This window comes from Aphelocoma coerulescens, chromosome 3 (assembly GCF_041296385.1).
Source record: "Aphelocoma coerulescens isolate FSJ_1873_10779 chromosome 3, UR_Acoe_1.0, whole genome shotgun sequence".
Classification (NCBI taxonomy): domain Eukaryota; kingdom Metazoa; phylum Chordata; class Aves; order Passeriformes; family Corvidae; genus Aphelocoma; species Aphelocoma coerulescens.
In genome coordinates this window covers 56,318,964-56,331,159 of record NC_091016.1, presented here as the reverse complement: position 1 = coordinate 56,331,159, position 12,196 = coordinate 56,318,964, and the positions used below count along the sequence as shown (strand labels likewise).

Genomic DNA, 12,196 nt, shown 5'->3' with positions numbered 1-12,196 from the left:
TTTAGTAACCATGTTATGTTTTTGTTTTAATAGAGAACCTTCCATTCTAGGTTGATCAGGGATTAATGGATTACCAAACCTTTTCTAGCTCTCCAGAGGCATGGCATTTAAAAGCAGCAAAGCAACAGTAATGGGCAGATCACTCCTTGATCTGTATCTCCCCCTCAAAGATCTAGCACAGTAACATAACTGACCAGTTTAACACAGATTTTTTGCAAAAAATATTGAAGATCATGGATCATTTGTGCAAACTACTCCTGCTTAACAAATTTAGTGCTTAGATCCCCATGTTATTAAGAAATACATGGTAAATGTTCTTCATCAAAGTCTAGCAAATATATCTTAAGCTTGCTGAACACATTTAAAGAAAACATTTCATAAGAGGAGAAAAAATACTTCCTTTGCATGTTACTTTTCAGTAAAGTCCAGTTATTTAAAGTGTCTCTAACAATGTCATACATACTTTTTTATCTCCTAGATACTATTTGGACCTGGTTATAAACCTCTTATTATTTTTTTGTCATGGACATAGTCCAACACTTTGCAATGCTTTTTATGGTCAAAGACTTGAAATCAGTGTGCAAAAAAGAAAAACTAAATTAGTTTTTTGGTTTGGTTTTGAAACAAAAGATTTAACCTAACTGGTTTGATGCTGTTTAATTTAAAAACCTCTTTCAGGTTATCTACAGAAAATTGTGTATTATTGCTTTATTTCCATAGTCATAGAAAAGCAAATTAAAGAAACAAACTAGTAGTTGAGAAGTTAAAAATACACAACTATTTTTACAGTGTCATCTAATTTCTCAAAATGATACAAACAAAAAAAGAAGAGATATAATGGCAACATATAATTAGCACTTAATCTGGGTTCAGTACCTCGCAAATCTTTCTTCATTTTGCGGAGATCTTTCTGAAAATCATCAAACTTCAGTTGTGAAGCCTGGAAGAGATCTTGTGGATCCGGAAGAGGAAAGATGCATTGTTCTCTTCCAGCATCCTGACAAAAACACAAGTGAACAGTTACATAGTGCTTGTTACTTTTTCTTATACTAAAATATATAACTGAAAGCACAGAGAACATTTGTACACATTTCTGCATCTTGCCAGCAGAAGAGCAAATTTAGTAAGTTGGGTTGCTTAACCCGAATTTAAAAGAGTAAATTTAACTTTCACTCACCTCATCAAAATTACGCAAATAATATGAGACAATGTAAGATAGAAGACTTCTGCTGTTGTCCTGTATAGAAGAGGAAGAGTTTTCTTTATTACTGAAACTCACAGAAAAAAAAAAAAAATCAGAAAAGGTAATTCATATAAATGAAATATTTAGTGTAAAAAAATACTTTGCTGGTTTGGTCCCTTCACTAAAAAAACAAAAAAACAAAAAACAAAAAAAACCCCCCAAAAAACGAAACACACAAAAAACCACCCAAATCAAAATCAAACCCCACCGTGAAGTCCTATTTAATCATTAAATAAAATGAAGAAAGATATAACACTCATGGAACACACTCCTGATTTTTTAATTCTACCTGATTGCAAACCTTATGTTCTGAAATTTTTCAAGAAGGAAAAGAGAAATTGTTTCTGGGTTCATGTAGACAAGTTCTTTTGCAACACTATAACTATAACCAAAGCAAAGTTAAATTAAACAAAGAAAGTTATTTTTATAAATGAAATTTGGGGGGTGAAGGAGGGAGCTTCTTCATTGCTTCCCCTGTGTAATCTCTCTAATGAAACTTCAGCAGAAAACCTTCCATTTGAAGAGGATTTCTGACAGAATTAAATTTTCAAATGTATTCAGAAAAGGATTTTGTAAAAACTTTCCTGACTGATAAGTAGCTAATAAACTGAAAATGTATCTTGCAATTGCAAGGTTAATAGTAAAAATATTTCCAGCAAATTACATACTCAAGTCTTGAGTTACCAAACTAAATTTAGTGTGCCTACATTTTCTACTGAGCAGAGTTCTAAAACTAGTGACGTATTGGATCTAGAGCCAATTTGAAAGTTCAGCTCGAGTAAGCTGCTCTAAATATGTTGTACTAAAGTGTCATTCACATCACCACTCCCTTGGTTTAAGAAAGAGACCAGGATGCAAGAATGAAGTTCCTCCACCCATTTAAAAAGGCAAATGGCTGACATGGTCTCTCAACTCAAGGTTAACAGTCTGCTCACACGACCTACCCCAGCAGCTAAAAAAATGTGTATTTAGTTAGGGACCAAGCAGGGAAACCAACTCTTCTTTTTCTGCCATTTGCAGAATTGAAGATCTTGACAGCTACTCATCACATAGATGTAGGAACCAATTTAAGGGTCAAGAATTATTGCCATAATCTGTCACATTCAGGTAAGATTTTTCATTATAGCCATAGAAACTTTATTGTTTCCTTGAAAACAAAAGTAGATATTTGAATGTAACCCTGAAGTGATTAACCAAAGCCAAAAATTGCTGGTAACACACAAATTCCAGTTTAGCACAGAGCAAGAAAAAGCATTACTTATCATTGTCTTTACTGAGATGACTAGAGTAGACAAATCTTGAATCAAGAAGTACTTTACTAGGTGGCTCCACGTTCCAATATTAAATACAAACTCTGTAATCATGGTATACATAAAGAATGAATTTTGGATTATCCAAAATACTCTGGATGCCTATTCAATCATTTGCAGGAGTGACATTTTTTCCCTCACAAATATTTTGAATCAGTATGGAACTCTTTCCACTTCTGTAATAAACTTTTAACAGTCAGATCACCGTATCTAATTACAAGAAAAGTTGGAACTATGAAGTGTACTGAAAGTCAAATGTACGTCAAACTAGGAACTAAAACATAATTTTAGGTATTTTTGTTTGTATAGTAGTGAAAAGAGATGGTTAATTTTCATAATTCTACAGAAATACATCCAACTCTAGAAGTGTGATCAGATAAGCATAGCAACAAAAGAATTCCCTTCCACATGCCTTCATAAGCTTCACAACACTTACTCAAAACCAAAGTAATTTTCTGAGAATTTAAGCTTCTCAGGCCTTCAGGAAGTCTCAAATCAACTTACACTGCTCTTTACATCTTTTAGTTTTGGCAGGATATCTAGTCCAAACCCATCAGCCTGTCCTCGTGTCCTGTTTCCACCGTTCATGTAATTTCCAAAGGCAAGAACCAAACCTAGAACCCTCATAACACCTGATTCATTCTTCAATGTCTAAAATACAGGGAAAAAAAAAAAGTTCAAAGTTCCATTAATATTTATGGTTAATGAGCAGATTTGTTGATGTTGTGTTACCTTCTACTGCAACACACAGAAGTAGAACAATATTAATATGTAATTTTTTATGAATGGAGAATGTTATCTCCATAATGGATACTTAGAAAAAAATAAAGAGAAAATCTGTACAGTATTACCAGACATGACCTGTTGAAAAAAACAAAATAGTAAATAGTAAAAAACCAAAATAGTAATAACTGATACTGAAATTGGGAATGGTATATTTCATTTCTAAGAAAATTCATCAAGAAGTTCATAAAACACTCAGATGGAACAAGTAAAACATTTAATCAAGCAAATACAAAACATTACATAGTAAAACATAAAACAATTGAAACAGTTTTAAGTTATCAAAAATACTGATGTAACCTGCATTTTAAAGCCCCACATTTGTTTTGCATGGGACTACAAAATTCCAGTAATCTCTTCGGACTAGATACAACATTGCTATCTCTATCTGATGTTAGATACCAGAGATATTATTAAGTTGCACATTTCTCAAGTTCGAGCAAACACAAGGTTAGCTCAACTGGCATTCCTTTGAAAAGGAGTAATACAGTGACTATGAAGAGGGAAGATTTTGCTTTAAAAGAAGTAGAAGGTGCACTGTTTTCCAGAGACTGATACACACTGATGGCAAAAACATGACATAATTCAGAATCAAAAGCTAATCTTAGAATTCACTTTGATGTTGAAGAACAATCATAAAATGTTCTATTCTGCTATCTTTTAGATTTTTAATGAGTACTTTAAGTAAATAAAGTGAAAACTTTTGAAATAGGAGTAAAGCTTAACAAGATTAAATATCAGAAATTTAGACCTACTTTTTCACAGAGCACAACCTACCTCACACAGTTTCTGTAACAATTCAAGTTTGCGACGGATTGAACCAATGCTTTCCGAAAACGTTGATTGGAACAGGATGCAAAACACACGTTCTGAAAAGTTGGGAATCAGTGAGAGTTCATAGAGGAACCTGTAGAAGTGATCAAAGAAAATTATTTGGGTCACTGTCAGTAGGTACAGGCTTGGGGTTTTTTTTCATACATATTTAGCTTCAGCAGAGAAAGTTTTCTGAAGTGAGCAAAACTGCTCCTTCATAAGTGTGTTCTTACTGTTCTGGCTTATCCAAAGACTTGGCGTTCTCTTTTTCCTTGGATGCCTTGCTATGCTTTTCTATTTTTTCTAGTTCATCTGATTGTGCTCTCTGGAATAAAGGAAAAAAAAATGAAAAATTGTTGTGACTAGTCAAACAACACAGATAAAGATGAATTTGCCTTGTAACAAATCAAATTCATAGATTTTTCTTTTCTTTCTAGCAACTGCTTATGGTAAAACTGTAAGAGTCTACAGAGTGATTTTAAATATAAATAGATCTGATGGAGAATAGAATATCTTGCAAATAATATTACTACCAGCAGTCTGCAAAATATTTACTCATTCAATGATGCACTGAGATGACAGTCTTCACTCCCAATGCCTTTTCATTGCTCATTTATGAAGTCTTTTAATTGAAGGACTCAAGAGGAGAGTTGTATTTCTCATCACAAATTTGTTAGGTTACATTTGAATGTCATCTGATCTTTAAATATGTGTTTAAATAATATTTTTTTTGAATAAATGAAAACACTTTTGTATTGCTTATTGCATTTTAAATTTTGGTTGGGATCTGAAAAACCACAATGAAACAAACATATATTTGATTTATAATGGAACTGTCATACATATAACACATGAGAACTACTGCATATTTCTTTGGAGTAAAATTATTTTTATTTTTATCTTAATAAGCCAAAAAAAATTACATATAAACTGCCTAGTTTCCTGAAGAACCTCGTGGCACACTGTGAAATCTGTTCTTCAATACTCCAATCAACAGAAACTGAGCCTCACTTTTTTCTGTGCTCCAAGCTATGGTAAAATTTTTTTCTAAACCGTATTACTGGAAAATGGAATAGCATGGAAAGGAATAAAAGTGAAATGAAAATTCCTCCTTCTGACCCTTCTTTTGACAAATATAGCAGTTTTCAAAAGAGATTCAAAACATCAATCTGCCCAAGAGTTAAAAAAAGGTACATCTACCATTACTCCTTTAAGGAAACATTACACTCATTTTTTAACTTTCTCCACCACAGAACTTGAAGACAACAGTGGAAAATTATATTCTAAGCACTTAAGATAATGGCAAAGCATAAGATATGCTGTATCTGCATTCTCTCTTGAATGCTTTTGCAGGGTTAGCAGAAGAGGGATGGAGCTGTTTCAAATCATAGTGCCTGCTCCATCAGGAACCTGAAACCAGAAAGTTGGGTTTGGACACTTTTTCTGAGACTGTTGAACATCTTCCCACGTGAAAAAGGAGAAAATACTGATGCGAAATAGAAAGATGAAGAGATTGAAGAGACATTTAGCAAAAGCCCTTTACAGTTTCTCTTATTATTTCAAGAAGTCTGGAAATGACTGCAAGGCCACCTATCTTGAATGTCACATATTCTAATATTTAGCCAGCGTTTCTGTGGATGTTCTTCAAAGGTCATCTCTAAAGTTGTCTGATCTTATATATTAAATACTTCAACAGATTGGAAGTATTAAAAACTCTTTTTTCCAGCAATAAACTTTGTTCTCGACACTTAAGAAATTATTACAGTGGTAGTACCTGTACCCAAGATTAATAGAACAGCAGAGGTTTGAAGGGACCCCTGGAGACTGTCTAGGTGAACACACTGACACAAAGCAGAGGCAGCTAGAGAAGCTTGCTCAGTATCATGTCCAGCCAGGTTTTGAATATCCCCAAGGATGGAGACCTGACGACTTGACGACTTCTCTAGGCAGACTATTCCAGTGTTCCAGTGTTTGGACACCCTTGCAGTATTAAAAAAAAAAAAAAAAAAAAAAAAAAAAAAAAAAAAAAGGTGTAGGTGTTTCTATTTAAATGGATTTTCCAGTGTTTCAAATTCAGGAGGCCCACTATGTCTTGTCATTATGTTGGGCATCCCTGAGTCTAAGTCTAGCTCTGTGTTTTTTACTCCCCCTCCCCAGTCAGGTATTTGTACATACTGATAAGATTCCCCAGAGCTTTCTCTTTTCCAGACTGGGCAACCCCAGCTGTCTCTCAGCCTCTCCTTGTCTAACACTTGCTCCAAGTCTTTAACCATCATTGCTGCTCTGCACTAGACTTGCTCCCATATATCACTGTCTCTTGCCCTGGAGGGGCCACACCTGCACACAGAATCCTAAATGTGGTCCCACGAGTTCTGAGCAGGTCACTTCCCCTGACCTGTTTGGGCCTTCCTTTATCTGCTTGTTTATACGGCATCACACCTCTCTCAGTTAATGAGGACTAGGCTGAGGCTTGTTTATCAGTTTTTCATTTTAAAATACTGGCAGTAGCCCATTCATAACAGTTTCCTGAATTCCCTACCCCAGTTTCACTTCTGTGTGAGGAAAGAAACCTGGGGTTTCATCCTCCAAAGGTATTTTTCCCCATAAAGTCACTGCAGACATAGGACCTGTGAATATAATTACTATAGTAATTATTTCTTGTATCAAGATATCCTGAGAAGAAGAATGTTTCCAAGATACTAGGATCAGAAAATTTAATTCACTTTTAATCCAGTCTTAGAAGACTCATCCAGAGACAAGATGAGGACTAGAAAAGAGACAACCAACTGCAGAAGTATTAAATTAAATATTGCATGTACTGTTGACGAGAAGGCTTGGGTTTGGTTTTGTGTTAAAAAGGCAGATGTAAATAGGAGATGTCCACATTTAATCTAGAATACTCTTAACCAAGTGAGAGCTAAAAGAAAGGAAAATTTCCATCACTTCTCAAATTAGTAAGAACTCTCTTGGCAATAGGTGAAATCTACAGATTTTAGAAATTGGAAGGATGCCAAGAAAGGTAGCATTGTTCCAGTGGTCACATCATCAGAGCCATGGAGGTCTAGATGTGAAAATGACATGACTGTGTATAAAGAGCTATTTTATTTATTCAACTCAAATTTCAAAAAGTTCATGTATTCAATTCACACTTGTAAATTTTTGAAAAAAAATTAACTTTTTGTAAAAGTAAACAAGTTCTCATACTAACAATTTAAATTAAGTTCCATTATTTCTGGCGAGTCTGTAAAGTATGTTCTCTTCTGTTAAACTGAAGGAAAATCACTTGACATTTTTTTCATAACAGTTAAAGAGAAGTAAATATTTTAACATGAAGCATGAAACTAAATGGTTATTTGCAAATATTTTAGAATAAATACTGAGAATTCTCTCTCTCCTGGCCTTCTACACATAGTGAAATATTAGAGGGCTTATCGCAGCAATCTATTACATACATACATGTTCAAGCTCTTAATGTTTCTCCACCAAATCCCATGGCCAAAGGTTAGGCAGACTCTCTATTCCTTATTTAAAGCCATTATTCTCAGGTTGTGTATGCAAAGAAGTAACAACTGTCAAAGATACAAAGGCTAAGCATGATCCACTCATGGGCAGGCCAGAGCGAAACTCAAGAGAGAAGGTTTACACCCTTCACCAAAATCAAGAAGTTGAAATACATGGTCCAAGTTCAGAATCAAACCTGAATTTCAAGTCACTAATTCTGGCTCAGGTATCCAGAATTGTGATCTATGGGTACTTTAAATTCTGAAAGAAAAGAAATACTGTATATTTTGCACAGCTATTATTGAAGATCATTTCTCAGAAGTTTTACCAGCTTCCTTTATTGTTAAAGCCTATTTATTCTCTAATTTACAAATGGATAATTAAAACAAGCTTTTATATTGCCCTTCAAATTTGGTCAAGAGAGAACACATTCAATAAATACTTCTCATAAAAGTAATTAATCTGATTGCATTAGCACCTCCTTGAATGTCACTGATATTTCTTTCCTTGAATTTTAGCTATATAGCATCCAAATTAGAAAAAATAATGTAATATACTAGAATTTGCTTTAACCATATCTAAAATCAGAAAGCATAAATCTAACAGAAATTACTGCAAAAATATTCTGCTTCAGTTTAATTATTTTCCAATTTTTTTCCAGAGTATAAATTTAGTCTGTATTTGGTCTCACCAAAGTTCATAATGGCCCTTTTTCAATCTCACAACATAAATCTTATCCATTTCCTGGTTAGCTTTTTTTTTTCCTTTCAACAGAATCTTAGCTCTGAGTTTGGATCAGTTTAAATGTATGCAATTTTATTTTTTGCCAAACTTGACTTTAAAAGTTTGTGTTATATATTTCAAAAACATCAAGTGACTTGTCTAAGGAATTTTGTCAACAGTAGCTGGAACAACACGGATATACAGAGATACCACAGTTAATAATAAATATCATATTCTTTTGAAGCTGGATCATCAGAACTCAAGTACCATATATAGGCTTTGCCAAAAAATATTATGAATCTTAGTGGCAGATTCATGAGCTTCAGACTTCTGGATGCCTTTTATTCTTGCAAAGGCATTTTGAGGTTTTTGAAAGCATTGACCTAAATCTTTTAAAGGCAGTGTGGACAATTTACTGGGAGCCTAATTATGAATGTATGCATGTTTCTTCTGTGATGTGAAAAGAATTGAAAAGGGCAAATTCAGAGATGAAAGATAATAATTTGATAGCATTTTTAATCCATTTTTATACAATTGTTTTCATGATATAGCGAACATGCAAGCAGAAGCAGACATACCTTGTTTCAGTGATACTTTAGCTACAACCCCAGCTGCTAAGAGGAAATCTGTTTTCAAAGTAAACATTCACTTATTTGCTGATCAGTACATTTCTCATCACAACCAATATGTCCCCATATTGGGATGAACCCCATATAGCAACTTGAATGGATTTTACCTGCCTTCTCCCTAATTATAGCTGACACCTGATAGCGTTGTTATTAGAGAGTTTGTAAAAGCACATTTAAGTAACACTTCCACATGTAGTTTTATCTATTAAGATTCTCCTATGAAAATTGTCTAGATATTAATACATAGCTAATTATCAACACATATTTAAACAACTCTTCACAAACTGAGCTACACAACCACATGTAAGAGCTATCTGACTCTACAGTACAATGCTGCAGGAACACAGTCCTTCTCACTTAATGCAGTTCAACTTAATAATATTAAATAAATTATTGAGGACTTGGGTCTTTGGTGGGGTGTGGGCTTCTTCATTTATAAAAAGTCACCACGATATATACAATAACTTTGTGGTTTAACAAGAGTTTAATTCCTCAGTAAACAGGAATTGAACCCTTGGGATTCTGTGGCTTTTGAAATTAGGGTGTGTTTAGGTTTGGAGACTGCCCAAATTTCATTCACATTTAAGAAGGGAAAGCACTATGCCAGACACATGCAATCAGAAAAAAAGATTCCATTCTAAAGGAAGACTGTAAAACAAATGCTCCCATATGTTCCATACAGATCAAATAGAAAGACTGAGAACTGGTACAGTGGTATTTAAATATCCAGCAAAAAAACCTCAATCTAATAAATAAACAAACCCTAAGAACTAAAAATTAAGTTAATGGCTACAAAGTAAACGAATGCTGCAAAATTATTCCCACTTACAACACAGGATGATATTGAGAAATAAGGGAGGAGTCAAACATGCCAGGCTCTCTGGTACCACCCATTGCTTACAACTGTTATTGAACAATATTGTTATAATTAGTGAAGCTAGCAAGGGAAGAAAATGCAAGGTCTGAAGGGTTTTGACAAAAGGCTGAAAGGAAAAAAAGAAAACAAAAGTCAACTAAACAGAAAGCTTCTTTCAAGACACAGTTTTATCAAACAGAAAATCCAGGATTAAAATTCAGGTCCCCTTGTAAAACCCTCTCCAAGTAAACTGATGACTTTTCTTGCTCTCTGTTTGGTTTTTGGTTGGGTTTTTTGGTTGTGGTTTTGGGGTTTTTTTCTGTCTTGTAACCAAGCAAATATAATAAAGTTGGACTATCTGTTTTCTAGTCAAAGCAAAGAAATATATTAGACATTTGAACAACTTGAGTCTTTCCTGAGATTAACATATGGTGTTTTCCTTAGTCAGGACATTTCCTAGACATTTTCTGTAATAAGTGAAGGTAATTACAAAATGAACACAATGACATTTGGTTATTTCAATGAACTGAAAATTTGCAAATAATCCATTATATTCAGATTCTGAAGTATATTAGAGATGATGTTAAGTAAACATTTGAAAATTATTAGTACATTATCAACATAAGAGGAGTATTTTTTAAACCAAAATAATAAAAAAATCTTGCTCGCTATAAGAGAGGGAAGTGTGCAAAAACTGATTATGACTGCAGTATCTACTCCATACTTCCCACAAGAAAATCTCTCACATTCACACATATGTAACAGTTAAAATTAATTCAATTTTTTTGCTTGCTAAAAACTGTATGGAATGGGGTGTATCTTCACTTTATAAGGAAACAGATTAAAACTAATGTCAAATAAAATACCATAGGCCAAAACAGAAATGCTGTGGCACAAAGAAGAAAAGCGTTCATAGAGGTTTGGAGGCTGTTAGAACAGGATTCTCTTTTGACCATTATCTTCCTGAGCAGTGTTGAGTAACCTAGTTCCTCAGGGATGAATAGTAAAAGTCTTTCCTAGCTGTTGTGAGACTTCCAGTTTTTTTGTGTTTTGTTTCGCTCCTCAGTTTTTCTCTAAAGTGGACTAGAGCTTACTATCTCCCTTTTTGTACTCCAAAGTGGATTATTTAGAGGGATTTCATAAATCATCAAATCATTCTAAACCAGGTGACTAAAAGCTAAAGACTACAGACCAAACATCTGAAAGGTGTTAAATTAATTAGCATTATCAAAACTACATGAGGGAAGTAAAGGATCCCATACAATAGCATAAATTGGCCTTCAATGCCATTCTGTGGCTCATGGCTTTATGTCTCATGTTTCCAGGTTCTTTTGGAGTGCAAAAGCCTTCTCACTCTTTCCACAGATGTGTAGCCAGACCCCCACAGATCCAGGCAATGCACTCACAGAAAGGGATAATGTTCGCTGGCCTCAGCTGAAGGCAGAAACACACTTCTGACATCCATGATTTTGAATTTTTTATGTCACTGGCCTTGTGAAGTTTTAGAACGTGCCTGAGCATATTCTGAATCCCTGACTTTACATACCTAGAGGTCAAATCTCTCTGATTATTAGTACCAGACATTTATGAAGGCCCTGGAAGTTTCTGCTACTTTTTATTACATTACCTTAAAGAAATTCTTTTCCTTTCAAAGAGTTAAAATTATTTTGGAGCAATCCCTGAAGCAACAATAATTAAATGCTACAGTTTCACAAATAGAATGATTTCTGCTATCAAAGCTTTTTTTTTCAATTGAACAGTATTTTTAAGTCAGTGAAATTACGAAGTGATGTCAAAGATGTGGAGTGTAAGTTTAATACCTATTGATCAAAGACTGCCCCAGCCAAGAAAAAAAAAAAGGAGCAAAATTGATTTCTGCTTAGTCATTTAGACACTGATCATTTTACTTATGCAGAAATACACACACTGTGTAAAACACACAATGGCAACTAATGCAATATAAATACTTCGTGTTTTCATTGCTTTGTGGAAAATAAAGTCACTTCAAAATAGGACTTTTTCTACAAGATTTCTGAATAGTATTGATGCCAAGTAAAAATACCTTCACATGGACACACAGTATTCCTACATTTTATGGACTTCCTTTGATTACTCACATTCTCATACAGGGCTTGCAGTGTCTCTAGGTCAACCACAGAGTTGTCCAAGTTCACAACAGCTGTAAAAAAAAAGACAAAAGAAAAAAGAGTTAGTTGTTCAGGATGATAATCCAGCTGTGAAAGAAAGACTGGTCACAATACTCAACATCAGTTTTATGACCTACTGGTCATACAGCTTAAGGGTTTTAACTTTATTAATGCCTTGAATAGTGCTGTTT

The 12,196-nt window shown here is 34.1% G+C and overlaps 1 protein-coding gene across 6 annotated transcripts in view; it reads right to left on the bottom strand.

The window, feature by feature from the left end:
• FMN2 (formin 2) overlaps positions 1 to 12,196 on the bottom strand; it is a 172,901-nt gene that overhangs the window by 54,123 nt on the left and 106,582 nt on the right. For all 6 annotated transcript variants that reach the window (XM_069010364.1, XM_069010363.1, XM_069010362.1 and 3 more), the window contains 6 exons: positions 11,976 to 12,037; positions 4,383 to 4,474; positions 4,114 to 4,243; positions 3,058 to 3,204; positions 1,178 to 1,237; positions 877 to 997 (listed from right to left, as the gene is read on the bottom strand). In XM_069010364.1, the coding sequence (XP_068866465.1) occupies positions 877 to 997; positions 1,178 to 1,237; positions 3,058 to 3,204; positions 4,114 to 4,243; positions 4,383 to 4,474; positions 11,976 to 12,037 (612 nt within the window). The remainder of the gene's footprint in view (positions 1 to 876; positions 998 to 1,177; positions 1,238 to 3,057; positions 3,205 to 4,113; positions 4,244 to 4,382; positions 4,475 to 11,975; positions 12,038 to 12,196) is intronic.